We start from the raw sequence: 22,914 nt of genomic DNA on the forward strand, positions 1-22,914 counted from the left end.
CAAGGTAACAGAGTGCATCACAGTCCATGAAGAGAGTTGCCAAGGGCCAGCATAGCCCCATTGGAGACATATGACAAGGTAAAAGAGTGCATCACAGTCCATGAAGAGAGTTGCCAAGGGCCAGCATAGCCCCATTGGAGACATATGACAAGGTCACAGAGTGCATCACAGTCCATGAAGAGAGTTGCCAAGGGCCAGCATAGCCCCATTGGAGACATATGACAAGGTAAAAGAGTGCATCACAGTCCATGAAGAGAGTTGCCAAGGGCCAGCATAGCCCCATTGGAGACATATGACAAGGTAAAAGAGTGCATCACAGTCCATGAAGAGAGTTGCCAAGGGCCAGCATAGCCCCATTGGAGACATATGACAAGGTAAAAGAGTGCATCACAGTCCATGAAGAGAGTTGCCAAGGGCCAGCATAGCCCCATTGGAGACATATGACAAGGTAAAAGAGTGCATCACAGTCCATGAAGAGAGTTGCCAAGGGCCAGCATAGCCCCATTGGAGACATATGACAAGGTCACAGAGTGCATCACAGTCCATGAAGAGAGTTGCCAAGGGCCAGCATAGCCCCATTGGAGACATATGACAAGGTAAAAGAGTGCAACAGGCACAACAATAAACTTTTTAAAAGGCCAAATGGCAACAATAAAACCAAAAAATCAACATGTGGACGGAGGATTCTTATCTGCCACCTTGGAGCATCTCCAGATCCTCCACTTACTGGTCATCCTCTTCATCGTCCTGTGCATGTCCAGCTCCAGATTCAGGCCTTGAACTTAATCGCATAATTGCACGCAGAGTCAAGTCCTGAATCCGGAGCTGGGCCTGCATGGTGTCGTTCATCCCTCTCAGGACAGCTGCGTTCCTCAGCACGGCCTGCTCTACTCTTGCTATACTTTCTAGCATGAGCCATGCTGAGTCACAGCCTAAAATAAAGAAAAAAAAAATATTAAGGATAATTACACAACAGACGAAAAAATTAGAAAAGATACATTGTCATCATAAAGACAAATCATTCTTTACATCAATTAGTTTACATTTATTCTTTACACATGAATTAGGTTATTCAGACAGACAGAAATCATTAAAGGGACAGTTTACTCAAACATGTTGTCCCCTTTAATTGGTTTTCGATGATCCACTTATACAGCTTGAGTGTATCAAATCTTGTTAAAGGATTTACATTGTACTTACATTAGCTATTTAAATATTTCAATTATACTGTGGTAGGCACACCTATCCTTAAACATTTTGGCATTGAGGACAAGCTGTGTAAACATAGCAACCTGAAGAGATTACATTCCCACTGGGTTAAACAAGAGATAATGTATCAACATTTGTACATTAATTGTTGGATCCAAGTAGTGGTGATTGGTATATGTAGTGATATCCAATTAAAGGGACACTGAACCTAAATATTTAATTGACTGATTCAGATAGAGCATGACATTACAAATATTTAAAACTTACACATATTCTTTAAATGTTTGAATTCTATAGCTAGATTTTGAATGCAAGAATGTTGCTTTTTAGGGCAGCCAATATTTGTTTATCAACTTTGTTTGTCCCTGCTGGTTGATGGATACATTCATCCAACAATAAAGAAATGATGGCCAGAATTATTTTATTGTTTAAAATAATTCTAGGCATTTCTTTGTTTAAATAAAGATATCAAGAGAATGAAGAATAATTCATAAGAGTAGTAAATTATAAATTTGATTAACATTGCATGCTCTATTTGAATCACAATAGAAAATATTTACCTTCACTGTACCTTTAAGTATCTTATAACGTGGATTTTGAATGATACTTACAGCTGTGCCTGGGAAGGACAATCCGACACCCAGGACAATGAAGGTTGAGACAGGGGGGAGGGATGGGATTGGCTTGGGGAGGGATGGGATTGGCTTGGGGAGGGATGGGATTGGCTTGGGGAGGGGTGATCTGCCGCTCCAGGGTAGGCCGTACAGCTGGGGAGTGGGGAGTTGGGGTCTGGGCAGCTGTACGGGCCATAATACGGGGAGAGCGGCGAAGGGGGTTGTAGGGGCGTTTTTTGGGAGGGACAGGATATGATAAATGGGAAGGGCCGCCAGGGGTCTGGGCATGGGCAGGAGTCTGGTCATTGGCAGGGGTCTGGGTCTGGGCAGGGGTCTGGGCATGGGGAGGGGTCTGTGACTGGGCAGGGGACTGGGCAGGGGCGGAAACCAGATGACCAGAAGTGGTGGATCCATCTGAAGATTTAATAAATATATATTAACATCTCATACATCATGAAATCAAATCAACGCATTTCAAATTGATAATGTTTTCAATATACTTCGAAGTGTGTTTGAATTTGTAAACAATTATGAAATGAGGATATGGTATGCATATAGGCACTCAGATGAATATCAATTACTGTCTGGACAATTATAACATTATTATTGTGTTTTGGCCTGGAATATGCATGTGACATAATGATGGCATGAATTTTAAATATTTTCAAAACAAAACTTTTCATGCTGCCTGATATAGAAAGGGGGCAGGAGTGTATTTGAACAGACAAATAATATTCCTTTTTAAAGTGCAAAAGCTGTAGACTTTGAATGTCTTCTATGAAATTATTTCAAATAAACCAACATGTTGGAAACATGATAGATATATTTCACATACCATTAGACTCCAAGGCAGCCTCTTCCTCCTCCGTCACATCTGTTAAATCAATCTCTGTAAAACATAACATGTTGTGTACACGTTAAGATCAGATATTATAACATATGTTACTGTTGTTCAAAGACACACATCAATGTTGCATTAAAGATATACACACCCAAAGTTATGATTTACATCTTTTTGATGGAGCATACAAATTACATTAGATTTGTTCTTCTCAATGATTCAGATTTTCGATGTATTGTTTGGATTAATTTAAAAATCATAAAAGCATAGTACATAGAACATTTATGATTTCTCATGTGTGTATCACTTGATGACTGTTGTCAAAAAAGAACATGGAAACAAACATATGCTATACATCTTCTGAATAACAAATGTGTAGATTAATAAAGTTTAAATTATTAATCGTTCAATATTAAAAGCAAATTAATATATAATCAGAAGAGAAAATTATATGTTTGTTTCAAATGTTATGCTTCATCAGAATCATGCTCATAATATTGATTACCAATACACCTACAATTACATATAAATGAGTCAATGGACTTACCAGGAGACCGCAAAGGCGGCTCTATGTCACTGCTGGATTCCTGTGGGCTCACCACACCAACTCTCTCTATGAATGATATAGATATATATTAGGAAACACATTTGGGATATCACTAAATCACATCTGTCTCGAATTTTAAGATTAATCAACTTGAAAATGTGAAGAATAGAGCAGTCATTAAACCAGAAAATGCTTGATTGAATCAAGGGGATTCTGTTAAAAATTCTGTATTGAACATATGTTTAATTTCAGACTATATTAGACATCAAACTCATCTCAAACGATGCTATTGCATATCTAAATATACCCATTGATCAATGTTCGTAAAAGAATACACACAAACCACATTTTGAAGAGCTGTTGAAAAATCTAAACAAACACATGTGGCACATCGAGCTATTTGTGCAATGTACAGTAATCTTGTTTAGGACACAACACATATTTATCACAATCCAAAACCAAATAGATTAGTACAAATATGTAATCATGGTGCTGTTAGAGTATGCTGATATCTATAAAGTAACTCCAACAGTGAATATGTGAATTATATATCAATATTGTTTAATCCAAAGAATGTCAAGATGAATGAATCTATTTTTTATTAAAGGGACACTGACATGATTAATTTTAATCATTGATTTCTCTGTTCAAACTGTTCCAAATGATTTCACATTGACTCCTATTATAATTTGAATGTTGCTAAATTTTAATCTTAAAGGCAGATAAGCAATATTGGATTCAATAAATATTGTTTGTTGAAGGTATACACCAATCATCAATCAAAACCCAGGTTGGTCAACCAAAATTGAGATGCAGATAAACGTACATTCTTGATTTTAAAATACATTTAGCAATAGAAGATTTCACATATGATGATAGTATTATATTTAAATGTTTATTAATATTGCATACTCTATCTGAATGACAACATTAATAATTGTAGCTCAGTATCCCTTTAATATAAAATTATATTGATTTGACAATGTTGGTGTTAATGAATTCTCTACTCCATATGTTGATGTAATGAATGGGATTGAGCATGCAATTCAAATCTAATATGTTATTTAAGGATATCCGAAGAATGATTTAATTTTCATCTATTAAAGGGACATTACATATAAATCTTGAACAATGTGGATTTAGTATGTAATGTTCTGTCCATGTTTCTAAGACAAATGTCAATTAAAATGAGACATACCATACTGTGACAAGCCCTGGCTTGAGGATCCAGCAGCAACATCCATATCTGTAATATATTAAATGAGGATTTCATATCATTAATACAAATCATGCCATGTTTCCAATCTTTACATTATTAACAAATCAATTTAAAACTAGGAATCCTTTGGTAGTCCCATGAGTTAATTGTTTCCTCAATTAAATTCATGATAAATATATCCTGGACTCTTATTTTCAATCAGTTGTGTTGTTTAATGTATCTTTAATTATTTTTTGTTGTTATTTCATAATCATCAATTGATGGGCATATGTTATAATTTATTTGGATTCTTCTTTTTTTATTATCTATAATATTGAAAAGAGGAATACTGTATTCTTCACTAATATAATAATTCACATTTAATTCTGACCAACATGTATAAAGCAATGCCACTTACAGCAAAGCCATGTTAACGTGGATGCGCAATTCCATTTTCGCGATCATTGCGCAATGATTCCAAGCGGAATTACGCATCCGTCATTTGACCAACATGTATAAAGCAATGCCACTTACAGCAAAGCCATGTTAACGTGGATGCGCAATTCCATTTTCGCGATCATTGCGCAATGATTCCAAGCGGAATTACGCATCCGTCATTTGACCAACATGTATAAAGCAATGCCACTTACAGCAAAGCCATGTTAACGTGGATGCGCAATTCCATTTTCGCGATCATTGCGCAATGATTCCAAGCGGAATTACGCATCCGTCATTTGACCAACATGTATAAAGCAATGCCACTTACAGCAAAGCCATGTTAACGTGGATGCGCAATTCCATTTTCGCTCTGTGACGCATATTCTGTAGAGCGCAAGACACATCATTCCTATTTCATGTATCACTAATGTAAAATCAGATATCTAAACATCATATGTAGTGTATGTTGTGAGATCTGTATAGGTTTAGTATCTGACTATATACACATTTTTGGATAAAAATACCAAATATTAAGATATAATATGAAGTTGGATAATTACCTTGTTCAGATTCTCTATCTCCTCCCAGGCCACCGGACGGAGAAGCAGCTGCCCTGGCCCCCGCGTCAGGACTTTCAGATCCCGCAGCTGGGAGGGAAGAAGAGGAGGCCGAGGATGGCGAGGATCTAAATCTTTTGGGGACCCGGAGATTGAGGAGCTCGCATAAAGTCACCTCATAAGGGAGTAGGTACAGTTTCCGCGGGGCATCTCTTTTGCCACCTCTTTTACGGGCTTGTACCCAGTCCCTTATGAGGTTGACTTTTTTGGATAACCGCAACCTCATATCTCCGAATCTCCTCATGATCTGATCCTGGGTCCTCTGGACGTCACACACCAATCTAACCGCATTGGTGATAGACTCCCAGAGGGCCTTCTTAACAGGCGCATCTGTCAACCTCCTCTTGTTCCCAAACAGCTGGGGATAAAAGTCCTTGACGGCGTGGACCAGTGCAGCGCTCTCCTCCTTGGTGAACCTGGGAACTGACATGCCTGCTGGGTTTTCCAAAATAAATATGTGTATAACATATACTGCCTGCAGGCATTAGAGAACTGACAAAGATGGCAACGTGTAATGGACTTTTATATGGTGAAGTAAACATGAGATGCACCATGGGACAAGTTATCTGTACATCTGATTGGATAAAAGTTTGAAATATTGTTAGAATGTCTGTGAGACCATCCTGACTCAAGTTGTGTTTGTGTGATGAACTCAGATTGGCCGTTCATTAATGTTTCATATCTTAGTAACTTCCTTACACATACCGCTTGGTGGTGCTGTTACTTCATTTTTCATGTAGACTTATTAGTAACTCATGGGCCTGTCATGCGGATATGTGTGACGCAGATTTAATATCCGTGATCCGTTAAATATTAATGATTAAATTCTCTTTAAAATCTAATAGTGTCACATTATTAAATGTTGTAGACATTTTTCGGTTTAATAACGGTCTGTTTCTTTAATACAAATACACATTTAATATTGTATGTCTTTATTGTTCATAAAATCAATTTGTTGACTTATTGTGAATTATTGACATTGCTCTATTAAATGTCTTTATAATGCACATTGATTGTGTGCTATTGCGTGACATTAGACTAATGTTTAAAGATGGTAATCTGGTGTTTCAAGATGCGTTTCACACGCAATATTTCTTAATGTTCAAATTCAGGTTAGAATGTCAGTAACTTGGATAATCTGTTTATAAATGTTAAACTACAGGTTTGTTTGTTATTAGCAAATAAACCTCGAGCTTGTATTTGTCTGAAGTGCACATATATGTTATTGTGCAATGGCGTCTTTATTTTTAAATAGACATTACAAACAAACAATTGTATCAAATGATCTGTAGAGATAGAAGATTGTTTAGACTTTAAAATGTAAATCAATTTATCTTAGTATTTAGATATCCTCAACAGAAGAAATTTAAATGCACATGGTTGAGCCAATCACATAAGGCATCTCTGTGCATCCACCAATCTTCATCTACTGAGCCTATCTCGATATGCTTTTCAAGCAAAAAGCTGTCAAGATAGGAAGAGACGTAAATACACTATTTAAATCTCTTAAAGGGACACTGTCCAAACAAATGTAGCGTTGGGGATTCAGATTGAGCATGAAATGTTAATCAACTTTATAATTTAATCCGATTCTCAAATGTTAACAGTTATCTTGTTATCTTTCTTTGCAAATCAATAATGATATTTTAGATGACGGACATTTTTTTAAAAAAACATGGGTTGTCCTTGACGATTGTTGGATCAATTAATCCAACCAAAAAAAGCAAGTTCTGTCCAGAGTACTGAAGCAAATAAATTATCTTTTTAATGCCTTTTTTTTAAAGTAATGATAGCAACATCACAAGGAGCATTCATAATACGAGACAATTTTTAAAGTTGCTTAAAATAGAATACTCATTCAGAATGTATAAATCATTAAATTTTTAACTGTCTCCCTTTAAGTATATTTTGATTTCATGTCCCTTTAAAGAAACATTTCACAATAATGCTTAAAATATCAGAAACATAGGCACCTTCCTTTTGCTAAATTAGTATATGAGTAAAGCAAATTTAGATTAACTTCTAGATTGTTTTACACACTGACTGAAATATATTTATTAAAGGAGGTATTTTGGAGCCTTCAGCTTAGAGGGACATTAAAGGGCCACTAAACCCAAAATCTTTCTTTCATGATTCAGATAGAGAATAGAAATTTAAACAACATTATAATTTACTTCCATTATTTATTTTGCTTCATTTTCTAAATATCCTTAGTTGAAGAAAAAGCAATGCACATGGTGAGCCAATCACACGATGCTTCTATGTGCAGCAACCAATCAGCAGCTAGTGAGCATATCTAGATATGCTTTTCATCAAAGAATATCAAGAGAATAAAACAAATTAGATAATATAAGTAAATTATAAAGATGTTTAAAATTGCATTCTCTTTCTAAATCATAAAAGAAAAAATGTGGGTGGCATGTCCCTTTAAGCTATATGTTATGTATGCATTTTGTATAAGATTCTAATATTTGACCAACTTAATATGTTTTGTTATTCAATCATTATATTGTAATTATATATATTCTTGGATTAAATACATATCTACATAGGCTATTTTGATGCTGATTGTTGTTTGCATATAGATGCCTTATGCAATTGACTAAGATATGTGCATTGATGTATATTTTTAAAAGTATATTTAAAGACTGAATGTAATTCTATATTACTTTCTAAATATGTTTAAATTATTTTATGATGTTTTTAAAAATCTATACACAATATACTTTGTGAATGTCCCTTTAAGGACCAAAACATTTGGAATGTTGATTTAACATTGTCCAAATAAACTAAAGGGGAATTAAAATTATATATAGATCTTTGATGTCTAACCCAAGAGGTAAGATTTTTAAAAATACATAATATTACTAACTATAGTTAAATGACTCCACTATAACATTACATAGATTAACCTGGCATCCAATAACTAGCTTGTAAAAAATATCAAGTTAAATGACCTACCATTTATACAAGTAAATATTATAATAATTTTGAAAATAATGTTTTGAGATACCTAAGGAAGATACAAGATCTTATCAAATTAATTTTACATTCAACAACACTGTCACTTTTATGTAATTGAACCACTTCCCCTTCTTAAAAGTGAAAATAAATAATTTGATAAATTTTCACTACATATCCAAAATTAATTTAATATCTAAGATTTTCAAAAGAAAAGCATCGAAGGATCTCACTCCCCAATTAATGTTAAGAAAGATAGTTTAATGTAATATTCTCGGAATCAGTTGATTTTCTAAAATTAATGCATTATTTGATCTTATGCATGTGCTTGTCAAATAGCCAACTACCAGTCATGGGAGTCAAATTGTTTTTTATTGACAGATTATATTGATATTTATTATAATCTGTTCAAAAGAATGTTTTTAATAATAAAATGTTTATTATAAACATTTAAAAAAAAAAAAAAAATATGATTTTTTTAAAAATTAAAATATTCCTGGAAGTCATCAGATGCCAATCTGAAATGACAAATAAAAAAATGGAACAAAGTTAATATACACGTTGTCAAATATTCATAAAATACATTTACAATCATCTTGTGTCTATGCTCTAACTTTGTTCAACATTGTTGAAAGGCATTTATTAAATTGATTTAACATTTAAAAAAAAACAAACACCATTATATTGTTGAATCAAAATTAAATTTAAATATCCAAATTTCTAATTATGCATAATAATGTATATCACATTTCAACAATATATGTATGCTGAACATAAATGTAATATTTCATGTCCATTCAAATACCTCTATATCAACTATAATATGTATTCCTTTTTCTGATTGTGATCCCTAAATATCTAATAAAGAACTAAATATGACTAATGTATGTAAGCTACTAATATTCAACAGTCTTCACTAGCATGCCTTGGTACACCAACCTGGATAATGCATGGTCTTTGAAAGTCAATTCAGGGCTAAACAGTTGATCTTCAATAGGTGTCTTATTCATCAGTTCATTAAATAGAGGACTGGGAAATCCCATCTAAAAAAGTAAAATCAGCTAAGTGTCTGATTGTGATCCCTAAATATGACTAATGTATGTAAGCTACTAATATTCAACAGTCTTCACTAGCATGCCTTGGTACACCAACCTGGATAATGCATGGTCTTTGAAAGTCAATTCAGGGCTAAACAGTTGATCTTCAATAGGTGTCTTATTCATCAGTTCATTAAATAGAGGACTGGGAAATCCCATCTAAAAAAGTAAAATCAGCTAAGTGTCTGATTGTGATCCCTAAATATGACTAATGTATGTAAGCTACTAATATTCAACAGTCTTCACTAGCATGCCTTGGTACACCAACCTGGATAATGCATGGTCTTTGAAAGTCAATTCAGGGCTAAACAGTTGATCTTCAATAGGTGTCTTATTCATCAGTTCATTAAATAGAGGACTGGGAAATACCATCTAAAAATTTTAAAATAATCTAAGTGTCTCCAATAGGATGTCTCCACAGCCTTATTCTATCAAATAGTTGGCACTTACCATGTGAACATGTCTTTGTATGGTTTTCAAGGTCAGCAGATTGGAAAGATAATGCCAGACATGATCCCATTGGTATACTTCAATTTCAATCTTGGCTTTTTCCCACTGTCAGTCTGGGCAATCTTCACTGTCAGGCTTCTAATTCTTCCCTTTCAGTCTTTAGATTAAGTCAGCTCCCTAATGGAAGAAGAAATTTAAATAAAATTACTACAAGTGTGTGAATCAGTTCTGTACCCCTCTCCCACCCCCCATTTCATAATACATTTCTGTCACTAGCTTACTAAGCGTGTGTAGCAACTTGTGTTATTTTCTATCAAGTGTGAAGATGAGTCATATTGAGCAGAACAAACCTCTAATGTGTGACATTGAACCATAGTCATTCTAGAGGATCCCTTTCTGAGTATTTACATTTTAAGTAATGTGTAAACTAAATACTATTTTTGAAAATGTATGCCATATGATGTATTTGTGTACAATTCATGCCAGCAACAGTCCATACATTTATACTTACCATCTGATGTCCTCTTTAAAAACCAGGTGGCAAAGACTCGCTACAGGACCCAATGCCCAGAGCATCACCTATATTAATAAATGAAAGACATTTTTATCATTTGATGAACAATCTAACATGTTTGCACAATTCTCTACTTGTCATTTCCCTAGAGTTCACATCTATTGAAAATACTCCTGTCTAACTTCTATTCTTTACCGTCTAAAGTGGCGGTTGATGACGTCTGCTCTGACATCGAGGCCCTCGTCCTGGAATTCCCTCTCTAGAACAGGATCATCCTCCTCATCTCTGAGGAGGTCTCTGTCCACCGGGACGGCCTGCAGCATCCCAGCCCGCTGTGCAATATTATGCAGGACGCTACAGGCTACAACGATCTTAGCCACCTTCTTTGGGTTGTACTGGAGTGCTCCTCCAGAACGGTCCAGGCACCTGAATCTCATCTTCAGGAGCCCGAACATCCTTTCAACCACCGCCCTGGTTCTCTTATGAGCCCTATTGTAGCGCTCCTCAGACACATCAGTCGGGCTACGCAAGGGGGTAATGAGCCAAGGCCGGCTCATGTACCCAGAATCACCTATAAATTATGAACAGAACATAATTCAAACAGAATCCTTATATTATTTTTTTTATTTCACAAAAAAATTTGGTACACGATAATCCATTAATTTTTTTGTCATAAAAATACAAAAATCTAGTTCTATATTATTGTGTATCTTCCCATTTCATCTAAGACATGCTACATATGCGTATTTCTCCTAAACCAAACCTTGTGTAAAATGCTAACTACATGGTTACATTGCATTCTCTGAGCATTTAAGGTAAGACCTGCTACATATCTGCATTGAACGAAAACTAGACATTAGCGGAAAGAGACAATGACATGGTTAAATTGCAAGAGCTAATATCTTCCCATTTCAGCTTTGACATGCTACATATGCGTATTTCTCCTAAACCAAACCTTGTGTAAAATGCTAACTACATGGTTACATTGCATTCTCTATCTGAGCATTTAAGGTAAGACCTGCTACATATCTGCATTGAACGAAAACTAGACATTAGCGGAAAGAGACAATGACATGGTTAAATTGCAAGAGCTAATATCTTCCCATTTCAGCTTTGACATGCTACATATGCGTATTTCTCCTAAACCAAACCTTGTGTAAAATGCTAACTACATGGTTACATTGCATTCTCTGAGCATTTAAGGTAAGACCTGCTACATATCTGCATTGAACGAAAACTAGACATTAGCGGAAAGAGACAATGACATGGTTAAATTGCAAGAGCTAATATCTTCCCATTTCAGCTAAGACATGCTACATATCTGCATTGAACGAAAACTAGACATTAGCGTAGGAAAATAACAAATGGTTAAATTGCATCCTATAGCTGAACATGACGCTAAAATTTTAAAATACAGTGGCAATTGTCAAACTAATTAACCATGTTGTGCACAAATACTCACCAACGAGATAACCAGGGGGCATTTGTCTTTCCTCAAACTGTCTCCACAGGGACGACTGAAAGAGGATGCGGGCATCATGACAAGCACCTCCAAAATTCGCATACACATGCATAATCCTCATCTGTGCGTCACAAACATACTGCACGTTGAGGCTATGAAAATGTTTGCGATTTCTGAAGGGCAAGTCATCAATTGGAGCACGCAGCGCAATGTGGGTACAATCTATGGCTCCCAAGACATTGGGCAATTCAGCAATATCAAAGAATTCCCGCTTCAGGCGCCTCCAATCACCATCATTCTGTGGGAATCCTATGTATTGCTTACTGATACGTACCATGGCGTCCAGAAATTTATCAAACACCCCAGAGAACGTACCTTGAGCCAGGCCATGCATGTACAGTTCTCCGGATTGAAAACTCCCGGAGGCCAGGACGTATAGACAGCTTAGCATCTTACTCATGGGGGGAACAGCAGTCCTTATTTGTATACGTGGCTCCAAATGAGGTTTAAGAAGATCGTAAAGGCCAATGAGCTGTTCGCGATCGAGCCGATACTTATCATAAACCTCAAAGTCGCTCATGTTTTCCAAGGTGGGTCTCACCCTATAGACACGAGGACCTCGAACCAGATGACCCCTTTGTCTCAGTCTGAGCCGCCGAGGCTGCCTGATTCGACCAACAGCTAGTTCGCCAATAGCACCACCAGCAGCGTCTACCATGTCATCGTCATCCATCTTTCAAAACAGCGTAACAAGGTAAGCACTTGATCTGATGTGGATCACAAGTGATGCTTTGGCCATGTTGTTTGGGGGATTTATAGTACAATTAGTCCAATGGTAGTGAGTTTGTAATGATTGCTAATTGTATTCACTTGTTTGTATGTGAGCGGCGCGAATGCTTTCACAGTGGGCGTTTTTTTGTTGTTTGCTGAAATGTTGTTTTCCCTCAATGAATCTCAATGTGAAAGTGTCAAATATCACACATACAGTGCATGTTTGTAATGTTTGTTCATATGCGTAATCAATATTTCTTAAACGCGATGTTATAGTAACAAGCACACGTCCAGGCTAACATGAATGAAAGTGCATAGTTGTGTATAATGTGCATCGAATGTGATCGATCAATGTTGCTGCAATATTGTTTGAAAACGATAAAATAACATCTGCCATCTGTAGTATTGTATATATAAGTGATTGCCGAGCTGTCAATATTGTACGCGTCCCTTTAAAATCGCAATAATAATTCAGAACTTCCCGTCTGCCATCTGTAGTATTATATATATAAGTGATTGCCGAGCTGTCAATATTGTATGCGTCCCTTTAAAATCGCAATAATTATTCAGAACTTCCCGTCTGCCATCTGTAGTATTATATATATAAGTGATTGCCGAGCTGTCAATATTGTATGCGTCCCATTAAAATCGCAAGAATTATTCAGAACTTCCCGTCTGCCATCTGTAGTATTGTGTATATAAGTGATTGCCGAGCTGTCAATATTGTATGCGTCCCATAAAAATGTCACTAATACTGAAGCACTTCCGGCTGTCATCTGTAGTATTATATATATAAGTGATTGCCGAGCTGTCAATATTGTATGCGTCCCATTCAAATGTCACTAATACTGAAGCACTTCCGGCTGTCATCTGTAGTATTGTATATATAAGTGATTGCCGAGCTGTCAATATTGTATGCGTCCCATTCAAATGGCACTAATACTGAAGCACTTCCGGATGCCATCTGTAGTATTGTATATAAAGTGATTTGCGATCTGACAATATTTCTTAATTGTCCCATTCAAATCGCCCTAATAATGCTGTTCCAAAGTGTTGTTTACGTATATGTGGTATTGTAGTATTGAGTGTTAAAGTTCCTAAAGGGGCGGTACAGTGGTGAATCTGTGATGTGTATGGTTGAATGTTCTAATGACGTCATGATCTTATTAACCTGCCTATGTAGTTCTGAAATCCTCATTGTGTTGTTGTATTGTGCTACATTGTTATTGTGTGCTGAATAAAATCTAAATGTGTGCTTTGTGGTTGCGTGATGGGTGATGCGTGTTATGTACATGTACGTATATATTGTGATTGTGTCCCACATATGCTGACTTGTATATAGCGGTGTGGCATTGTTGTTCCTTCCCATAAAGTGACATGTGTAATCTGGTGTAATGATGTTGTTCTTGTACATAATTCCTAATGGTTTCTTGTGAGTGAATCATGATGTTAAAATTACATTAAAATCCATATGTTGTGTTTTGTGATTCCTCTAGAGAATGTAATGTGTTTTTCCCCCATCATTTGAATGCACATGTATGAGTGAATGTTAAAAGTAATATATGTGCATCCATGAGTGATCATGTGTTAAGCCTATGTAGATATGCAGTTGCTGCAAGCATATGAGTTGAATAAGTGAAATGCAATAATAAAGGTAAATGAGAGTTGTTTCCCATTGTGTACTGTTTGTAAATCCAGAATATTTTAAAGAATTTTTTTGTCCGTTGAAATGTAATTTTATTTAAATAATGATGTGTTACTAGTGATGTTGATTTGTAGTTGATGTAATCTAAAGGTGTGAAACAATTTAATGGTGTTGTGAATATTCAAACTGTAAAATCCATAAATCCACCATAGGGAAATAGTCATTTGTTGATCTATTTATCCGAGCTGTGTCTAACGCATGAAATCATGTCTTTTCTAGCGCTGGTATTTGGAGTTTTTCTGTCTACACAATTTGCGTGCGTTATGGAAATGTGGGTTTCGCGTGCACGAGCACGTCTTCCCAATAGAAGTCAATGGAGGCTCTAAAAAAATTTTTATTTTTTTTCTAAGACTGGTTTTCCTCGTAAAGTGAGTGACGTCATGAGCTTTTGTGAAAAAGTAACTAAATCATGTTCTTTATGTAATAAATCAATTTTTTGGGAATGTAATGTGGTGTATATTGTTTGTATGCATCGATGAGTGTATGTTTGTGATAATGTTATTAGTTAGATGTAGGTATATGAGGGTCTTTTCCCGTGTGTCAATGTAAGTCAATGGGAAAATGGATTTGTGTTGTTTTTTTTTCTAACACCCGAGATCTCGCAACTTTAATCCTTTGTATTTGTATGAAAAATTATAAAATGCTAAAAATAAAAATAGTGTAGTGTTTGTATGAGTGTAAGTGTAGTTTGTGTAATATTTGTTTTGTGATTCGTGGATGTTTATTTTGTCGGTATATGTTTACTACTGGGTCTGAGGTGTCGGTAGAAATGTGAGCGTTAGGTGATTTTTGAGTGTCGGTAAATAAACTCTAAATACCGGAGTCCGTAAGAAACCCGCGTTAGGAGCCTCTAACGCTGGTTTTCACGGCTACCGCCCAACTCTAAATCTAGGCCTATGACACTTAGTGAAGTCTCCCTAAGTGTGATGCGGGAATCCAGACGTGGACTCGTTGCTCAATGTGCCTAGAGGGATATGGCTGCACCTCACTGACGAGGCCCACAATAGGCCGAAACGTACGTCTGGGGTTTTGCCGTTTCTCTCGTTCAGAGAGGGATTGCCTGGTATTTCGGGGCTGGACTGCACTGTTAAGTCAGGATCAGACTGATATGCTACAGGAAAGTTCTTCTCTGTGAAAGGCACATATTGAGCAAAAAGAGGCTGCTTCTAGGGTGGTAACTAGCCATAGAACAAGCTATTATGCTATTGTTTGTTCCCAGGTTGAGCGCTTCTCTCTTTTAATTTATATATATATATATATATATATATATATATATATATATATATATATATATATATATATATATAAGGGGGGTTGATAGATGCCTGTTATGACAATTACTACACAAAATTATCAAAATCTCTATCAGGAGACACTGTACTCTAAACTTTTCTCCACACTATAGAGAGGTAGTCCTATTAAAAGCCAAAGTATTGTAAACATTAAAGGGACATTAAACACTAAATAAATCATTGCTTGAATGATGTATTCAGAGTAAAGATTAGCCTGAGAATAATTTGTATGTGTTTTAAAAAAATATATTAGTTGTTTAAATATTGAAAAAATAAAGGATACACTCTATTAAGTCCATAAAGCAGAGAGCTCTGCCATATTGTAACATAGGTTAACTTTTCTGCTGAGGCCAATTAGGAATGGGGATAAATGACTTACTATAGTGTGCAAACAATGCACTTATATGTTTAATATGAGTTGGAAAGGCCACAATATTCAGAATTTAATTACAGGAAAGGAGAACAAAATAAACAATGAGAGTATATTGCAGAGTTGATTAACTACATATGATTAAACAATTTATATTACTATCTTGAGGTGTTAAATGTCCCTTTAAATCCAAGATAAGAAAAAAAAGGATATATTATTTAAATAGAATTATGGTAAATTTAATATGTACTGTATAGAGACACATAAATGATTTGTGTACAAATCTCCCAGAGAAAAATATAATCATATAACAGTCATAAAAATAAAAAAACAAAGAGTAAAAACCCAAATATAGTCCCAATGGACTGTCACAAAAAGTGTAGGTAATCAATCCAGATCAAATATGCTAGAAGATCACACCAAAGGAACCAGAGAAAATAGGCTGAAAATATAAAACACAAAACTCCAAACAGTACGTCCAACCTAGTACAAACAATAAGGAATCTTAATCACCAGATGTACTTCCTGTCAACGCGTTTCAACCTACAGGTCAAGACTTGGTTCCTTTGGTGTGATCTTCTGGTAATATTTGATGTGGATTGATTACCTACACTTTTTGGGACAGTGCATTGGGAATTTATTGGGACTCTTTTTATTCAGTTTTTTTATTTTTATGACTGTTTAATAATTGTATTTCTCTGGGGGGTTTGTGCACAAATCATGTATGTGTGTCTATAAAGATAAAATATATTGATTTATTTTATTATATATAAATAATACATTGTTTGTTTTATCTTATCTTGGATTTAATGTTTACAATACTTAAGAGGCCCATTTATCAAGCTCCGGATGGAGATTGAGAGCCCTTGTTTCTGGCGAGTCTTCAGACTCACCAGAAACAGCAGTTATGAAGCAGCGGTCTAAAGACTGCTGTTCCATTACCCTGTCCACCTGCTCTGATGAGGCGGACAGCAATCACCAGAAATCAACCCGATGGAATACGATCGGGTTGATTGACACCTACCGGCGTTGCACCAGCAGCTCTTGTGAGCTGCTGGTGCAATGCTGAATACGGAGAGCGTATTGCTCTCCGCATTCAGTGAGGTCTTGCGGACCTGATCCGCACTGTCGGATCAGGTCCGCAAGACCTATGATAAATAGGCCTCTTAGGCTTTCAATAGTGCTACCTCTTTAGTGTGTTTTCTCTTGGTCTCATTTCACTTTCTTAGGAAGTTTTGAGGTTTAGCGTGTATTGTTCCACTTTGCGTTGTGATTTGCTCTAAAACCTTCGCTCCTTAAACTTGTTTCCAGTTGTCCATTTTACGTGCTGGATGGTATTTAATTGTTTGCAAACATATACTTTAACTTTATTTGTTATTTAACATATCTACTTTTGCCTGATAAATCCCCACCTATACTAAAAATATGAGTTCCAAACATATTCACTGTAGAAAACCTATCGGCCAGATTACGAGTTTTGCGGTAAGAGGGGTGCGGTGCTAACTTGCAAGTTATTGTCACTGCTTACTTACCTACAGCGATGGTATTACAGGTTTTCATAAACCCTGCGTTTGTTAGGGAAAAATATTTTAATTCTGTATATATTTCTCATGTGTTATAATGGGCTGACGTGACATTTTTAAACAGTTACATTTTTCTTGTCAGTCCAGCTATTTTCTGCTGTGTATGCAAAGTAAGACCTTTCAGCTATAGTAACAACACCCAAAGTCTGTATGGACAAGATAAGAAGAGGACCACAAGGTGCTTACATGTGAAGATTCTTGGCTGGAAGCACAACACATGGGCTATAAAAGAGACACTGTTCCTATCTGAGGCTGCACGCCACACTCTGTATTACTGTAAAATGACCTGTTGTCATTTTGTTGTAATTTTGTTTAATTGTACAATTATAACCTTTTAAAATTTGGTCCAGTTGTCTTACGCTGATTTTTTCTTCAACACATTAAAAGACAAGAAGTGAGCGTAGAGCAAAATTGAGCTCCAATACCAGCGCTGCTTAAGTCAGAGATGAGCTGGTTGTACATGCTTGTGCACGATTTCCCCATAGACATCAATGGGGAGAGCCGGCTGAAAAAAAGCCTAACACCTGTAATAAAGCAGCGTAAAGCTCCGTAACGCAGCCCCATTGATTGCATCAGCCAATAGGATTTTTTCAACCTTAATTCCGATTGGCTGATAGAATTCTATCAGCCAATCGGAATCTAAGGGACACCATCTTGGATGACGTCACTTAAAGGAACCTTCATTTGTCGGGTAGTCGTGGGAAGAAGAGGATGCTCCGCGCCGGATGTCTTGAAGATGGACCCGCTCCACGCCGGATGGATGAAGATAGAAGATGCCGTCTGGATGAAGACTTCTGCCCTTCTGGAGGACCACTTCTCCCGGCTTGGATGAAGACTTCTCCCAGCTTTGTTGAGGACTTCTTGCCGCTTCACTGAGGACTTCTCCCGGCTTCGTTGAGGATGAATGTCGGGTCTTCAAAACTGTAAGTGGATCTTCAAGGGTTAGTGTTAGGTTTTTTAAGGGTTTATTGGGTGGGTTTTAGTTTTAGATTAGGGTTTGGGCAGCAATAGAGCTAAATGCCCTTTTAAGGGCAATGCCCATCCAAATGCCCTTTTCAGGGCAATGGGGAGCTTAGGTTTTTTTAGTTAGGGTTTTATTTGGGGGGTTTGGTTGTGTGGGTGGTGGGTTTTACTGTTGGGGGGTTGTTTGTATTTTTTTTTAACAGGTAAAAGATTTCTTTGGGGCAATGCCCCGCAAAAGGCCCTTTTAAGGGCTATTGGTAGTTTAGTTTAGGCTAGGGTTTTTTTTATTTTGGGGGGGCTTTTTTATTTTGATAGGTCTATTAGATTAGGTGTAATTAGTTTAAATATCTTGTAATTTGTTTTTTATTTTGTGTAATTTAGTGTTTTGGTTTTTTTTTTAATTTAGGTATTTGTATTTAATTTAGGTAATTGTATTTAATTTAGGTAATTTATTTAATTGTAGTGTAAGGTTAGGTGTTAGTGTAAGACAGGTTAGGTTTTATTTTACAGATAAATTTGTATTTATTTTAGCTAGGTAGTTATTAAATAGTTAATAACTATTTAGTAACTATTCTACCTAGTTAAAATAAATACAAACTTGCCTGTAAAATAAAAATAAACCATAAGATAGATAAAATGTAACTATTAGTTATATTTTAGCTAGTTTAGAGTTTATTTTACAGGTAAGTATTTAGTTTTAAATAGGAATTATTTAGTTATTAATAGTAGGTTTTCTTTAGATTTATTTTAATTATATTTAAGTTAGTGGGTGTTAGGGTTTGGGTTAGACTTAGGTTTAGGGGTTAATAACTTTAGTATAGTGGCGGCAACATCTAGGTAGGTGGCGACGATGTTAGGGACAGCAGATTAGGGGCTAATAATATTTAACTAGTGTTGCGATGCGGGAGTGCGGCAGTTTTGGGGTTAATATGTTTATTCTAGTGGCGGCGATGTCCGGAGCGGCAGATTAGGGGTTAATAATTTTATTTTAATGCGATGCGGGAGGGCCTTGGTTTAGGGGTTAACAGGTAGTTTATGGGTGTTAGTGTACTTTTTAGCACTTTAGTTATGAGTTTTATGCTACAGCTTTGTAGTGTAAAACTCATAACTACTGACTTTAGAATGCGCTACGAATCTTGCGGGATAGGCTGTACCGCTCACTTTTTGGCCTAAAAAAAAACTTGTAATATTGGCGCTATGGAAGTCCCATTGAAAATAGACTTTACGCAAAGTGCGTAAGTTAATTTGCGGTACGGCCAAAAAAGTGTGCGGGACAGCTGTACCTACAAGACTCGTAATAGCAGCGGTAGTGAAAAAGCAGCGTTATGAGCCTTAACGCTGCTTTTTTACTCATAACGCAAAACTCGTAATCTAGCCGTATGTAAATAGTTAACATATAACCTTTCTTCAGATGTAAAAATGTAATGCATTTTAAATATGTGCTTAAGAGGAAAAAAGATACTTTAAATATATGCAATATTTGATTTTAAATACAAGTCTGAAAAACATCATTAAAAGTAAATACAAATAAATATATACTTGTTTATTTGCAGCAAAGAGTGAACAAGAAAGAACTGTAACTGACAGTACTGATGAGCAGAAAGGAGCAGGAGAATGTGACAATGATCTGAAAACAACAAATGTCTAATCTGAGACACGGGCACACTCAAACTTGCCGGCTTTTTGAGCATTATTTTGCAATGTAGGTGTTTCTCCTTCGCATCCATCATTCTACAGAGAGAGATAAAGAACTCTTGAGAAAAACAAATGTCTTTTTAAAAGGCTTTGAGGGACTTTGCAGTACTAATGAGATGTATAATATCCCCTCGCCAAAGCCGAGAGTTAACGATCATCAAACCCACAGCGAGACCATGGATACTATATATATATATATATATATATATATATATATTATTTAGTACTTGTGTGATTATCTTTAAAAATATAAAGGCTTATGACTGATTTTTTACAGATTTGATTTTGAATAAATGAAAATCAAGATGGTAAAATAAATATACCTAAAATGCAGTGTTAATTTTGACGGCAAGTTTCAATTTAGTCTTAGTTTTAGTCTTTTGACTAAAATGCCATTTTAGTTTTAGTCATATTTTAGTCATCTGAATTGTTTTAGTTTTAGTCTAGTTTTAGTCGACTGAATCACCAGTACATTTTAGTCGACTAAATCTCCAGTAGATTTTAGTCGACTAAAATCTAAGGGGTTTAGTTAAAGTGTAATGCATTATTTAAGCATTTCTCTATCATTTGCAAACTGATTATATACTCCAGGAGTAAACATAACACCTGTTAATATTTATGGTATTAAGGTTTAAACATGCAATACAGACACAGATTTAGCCGTTGTGATATGTAACATCTTTATTAAACTTAAAGTGTCAGTAAACCATAAAAAAAATGTTATATAATTCTGCACATAGTGCAGAATTATATAACATTATAATAGCACAAACATTATAAAACATAATATTCCCTTTGAATTTTTAAAAAAAACCCTGCTGTTTTACAGACCCGCTCTCTGTACTCTGCTGAGCGGGTCTGTTTTTTTCACACAGCGCATCGGGCCAGCTGTATAGTCACAGCCCGGCCCGACCGCGCCATAGCACTAAGTGCAGCTCGCTCCTGCTGTCTGACAGAGCAGGAGCGAGCTGCACTTAGTGCTATGGCGCGGTCGGGCCGGGCTGTGACTATACAGCTGGCCCGATGCGCTGTTTGAAAAAAACAGACCCGCTCAGAAGATCACAGAGAGCGGGTCTGTAAAACAGCAGTTATTTTTTAAATTCAAAGGGGAAATTTGGTTTTACAATGTTTGCGCTATTATAATGTTATATAATTCTGCACTATGTGCAGAATTATATAACATTTTTTTATGGTTTACTGTCCCTTTAATATTAAATAAAACCAAGTTTCATAAACAAACAGAAGTGCAACTTTAAAATATAAAAAAAACAAAACTGTATTGGCTGTATTGAACATATTACCCAATATAAAAACTTTAACAGTTCTCTGTTAATAATTAAAACAAGTATCAAGAAACTCAACACAACAAAAAGTTTCTGCAGCTAGCACAGGCACAGCATAACTTAAACCATTATTCGTGGGTTATGCTTATTTCTATAGGAAGAATCAATTGATTGTTCACAGATTCAAAAACGTTTCGGCAACAATATTAGCACTGCTCTAGAACTTCCAAACTTATTATAAACTCCTGGAGTAAAGGTTTATTAACCTGTTTTCTTTTATGGTATTAAGGTTTGAACATGCAATACAGATTTAACTGTTGTGGTATATAACATGTCTTTATCTTAAAATTTAATAAAATGAAGTTTCGTAAATTTTACAAAAGAGCAGTAATCGGATATGAATTGATTATAACTTGCATAAAATGTTTTTGTCAGCAAATTTTGATTTAGTTTTAGTCATAGTCTTTTGACTAAAATGTCATTTTAGTTTTAGTCGTATTTTAGTCATTATAATTTCTTTAGTTTAATAGTCATTTTAGTCTAGTTTTAGTCGACAAAATTAACACTGCTAAAATGTGGTTACAATGTTTCTATATTATAATTTGTCATTTTGATCTGCTGAGGGTTAATGAGGTCCATGGGCCACCTATTGAGTACTGTATCAGATTCATGTAACCTAAGTATTTGTGTCTGTATTCTTTATTATCTGCAGTACATTGTGTAATTTTTATTTAAATGTGTGTGTGTCAAGGGTTAGAAAGGTGTTGGCATCTGGCACCAATATGGTGCAAGTATTATGTTTTTCCATTTGAATGGGACGTACATAGTTAGTTTAGGCCAAAACATATTTGTCTTATCCAGGTCTTTCAATCCATAATGTTTGGATCATTTTGTTAATGTTGGCAAAATAAAATATGTTTTCTTATGATCTATCAGAATCACAGAAGAAAGCATATGGGTTGCATGTCCCTTTTAAGGAACATTACAGTTACTTTATTTATGCATTAGAAATGATTCACTGCATTACGGAAGATAAGCATACAAAACAAACGTTGTAGAATAATTTAAAACTGTTATTATGTTACAAAAAAAACCTAATCTTGCGCTTGTAGTTTTTCCAGAGATCACAATCTTGAGCTTGTTTTCAGCAGATAACAACTTCTTAGCATTAACTAGTAATGTAGTTTTTTCCAGTGATCACAATCTTGAGCTTGTTTTCAGCAGATAACCTCTGAACATCAGACAGTATTGTAGTTTTTCTAGTGATCACAATCTTGCCCTTGTTTTCAGCAGATAACTTCTGA

General features: G+C 35.6%; 1 protein-coding gene across 2 annotated transcripts in view; it reads left to right on the forward strand.

The window, feature by feature from the left end:
* LOC128642294 (uncharacterized) overlaps window positions 1–21,111 on the forward strand; it is a 92,095-nt gene extending 70,984 nt beyond the window's left edge. Inside the window, exon 9 of one of the 2 annotated variants that reach the window (XM_053695013.1) lies at window positions 20,186–21,111. In XM_053695013.1, the coding sequence (XP_053550988.1) occupies window positions 20,186–20,280 (95 nt within the window). In that variant the 3' untranslated portion in view covers window positions 20,281–21,111. The remainder of the gene's footprint in view (window positions 1–20,185) is intronic. The other variant, XM_053695014.1, reaches the window with a different exon arrangement.
* Window positions 21,112–22,914: the final 1,803 nt, after the last annotated feature.

This window comes from Bombina bombina, chromosome 11 (genome assembly GCF_027579735.1).
Source record: "Bombina bombina isolate aBomBom1 chromosome 11, aBomBom1.pri, whole genome shotgun sequence".
In the NCBI taxonomy this organism is placed as follows: domain Eukaryota; kingdom Metazoa; phylum Chordata; class Amphibia; order Anura; family Bombinatoridae; genus Bombina; species Bombina bombina.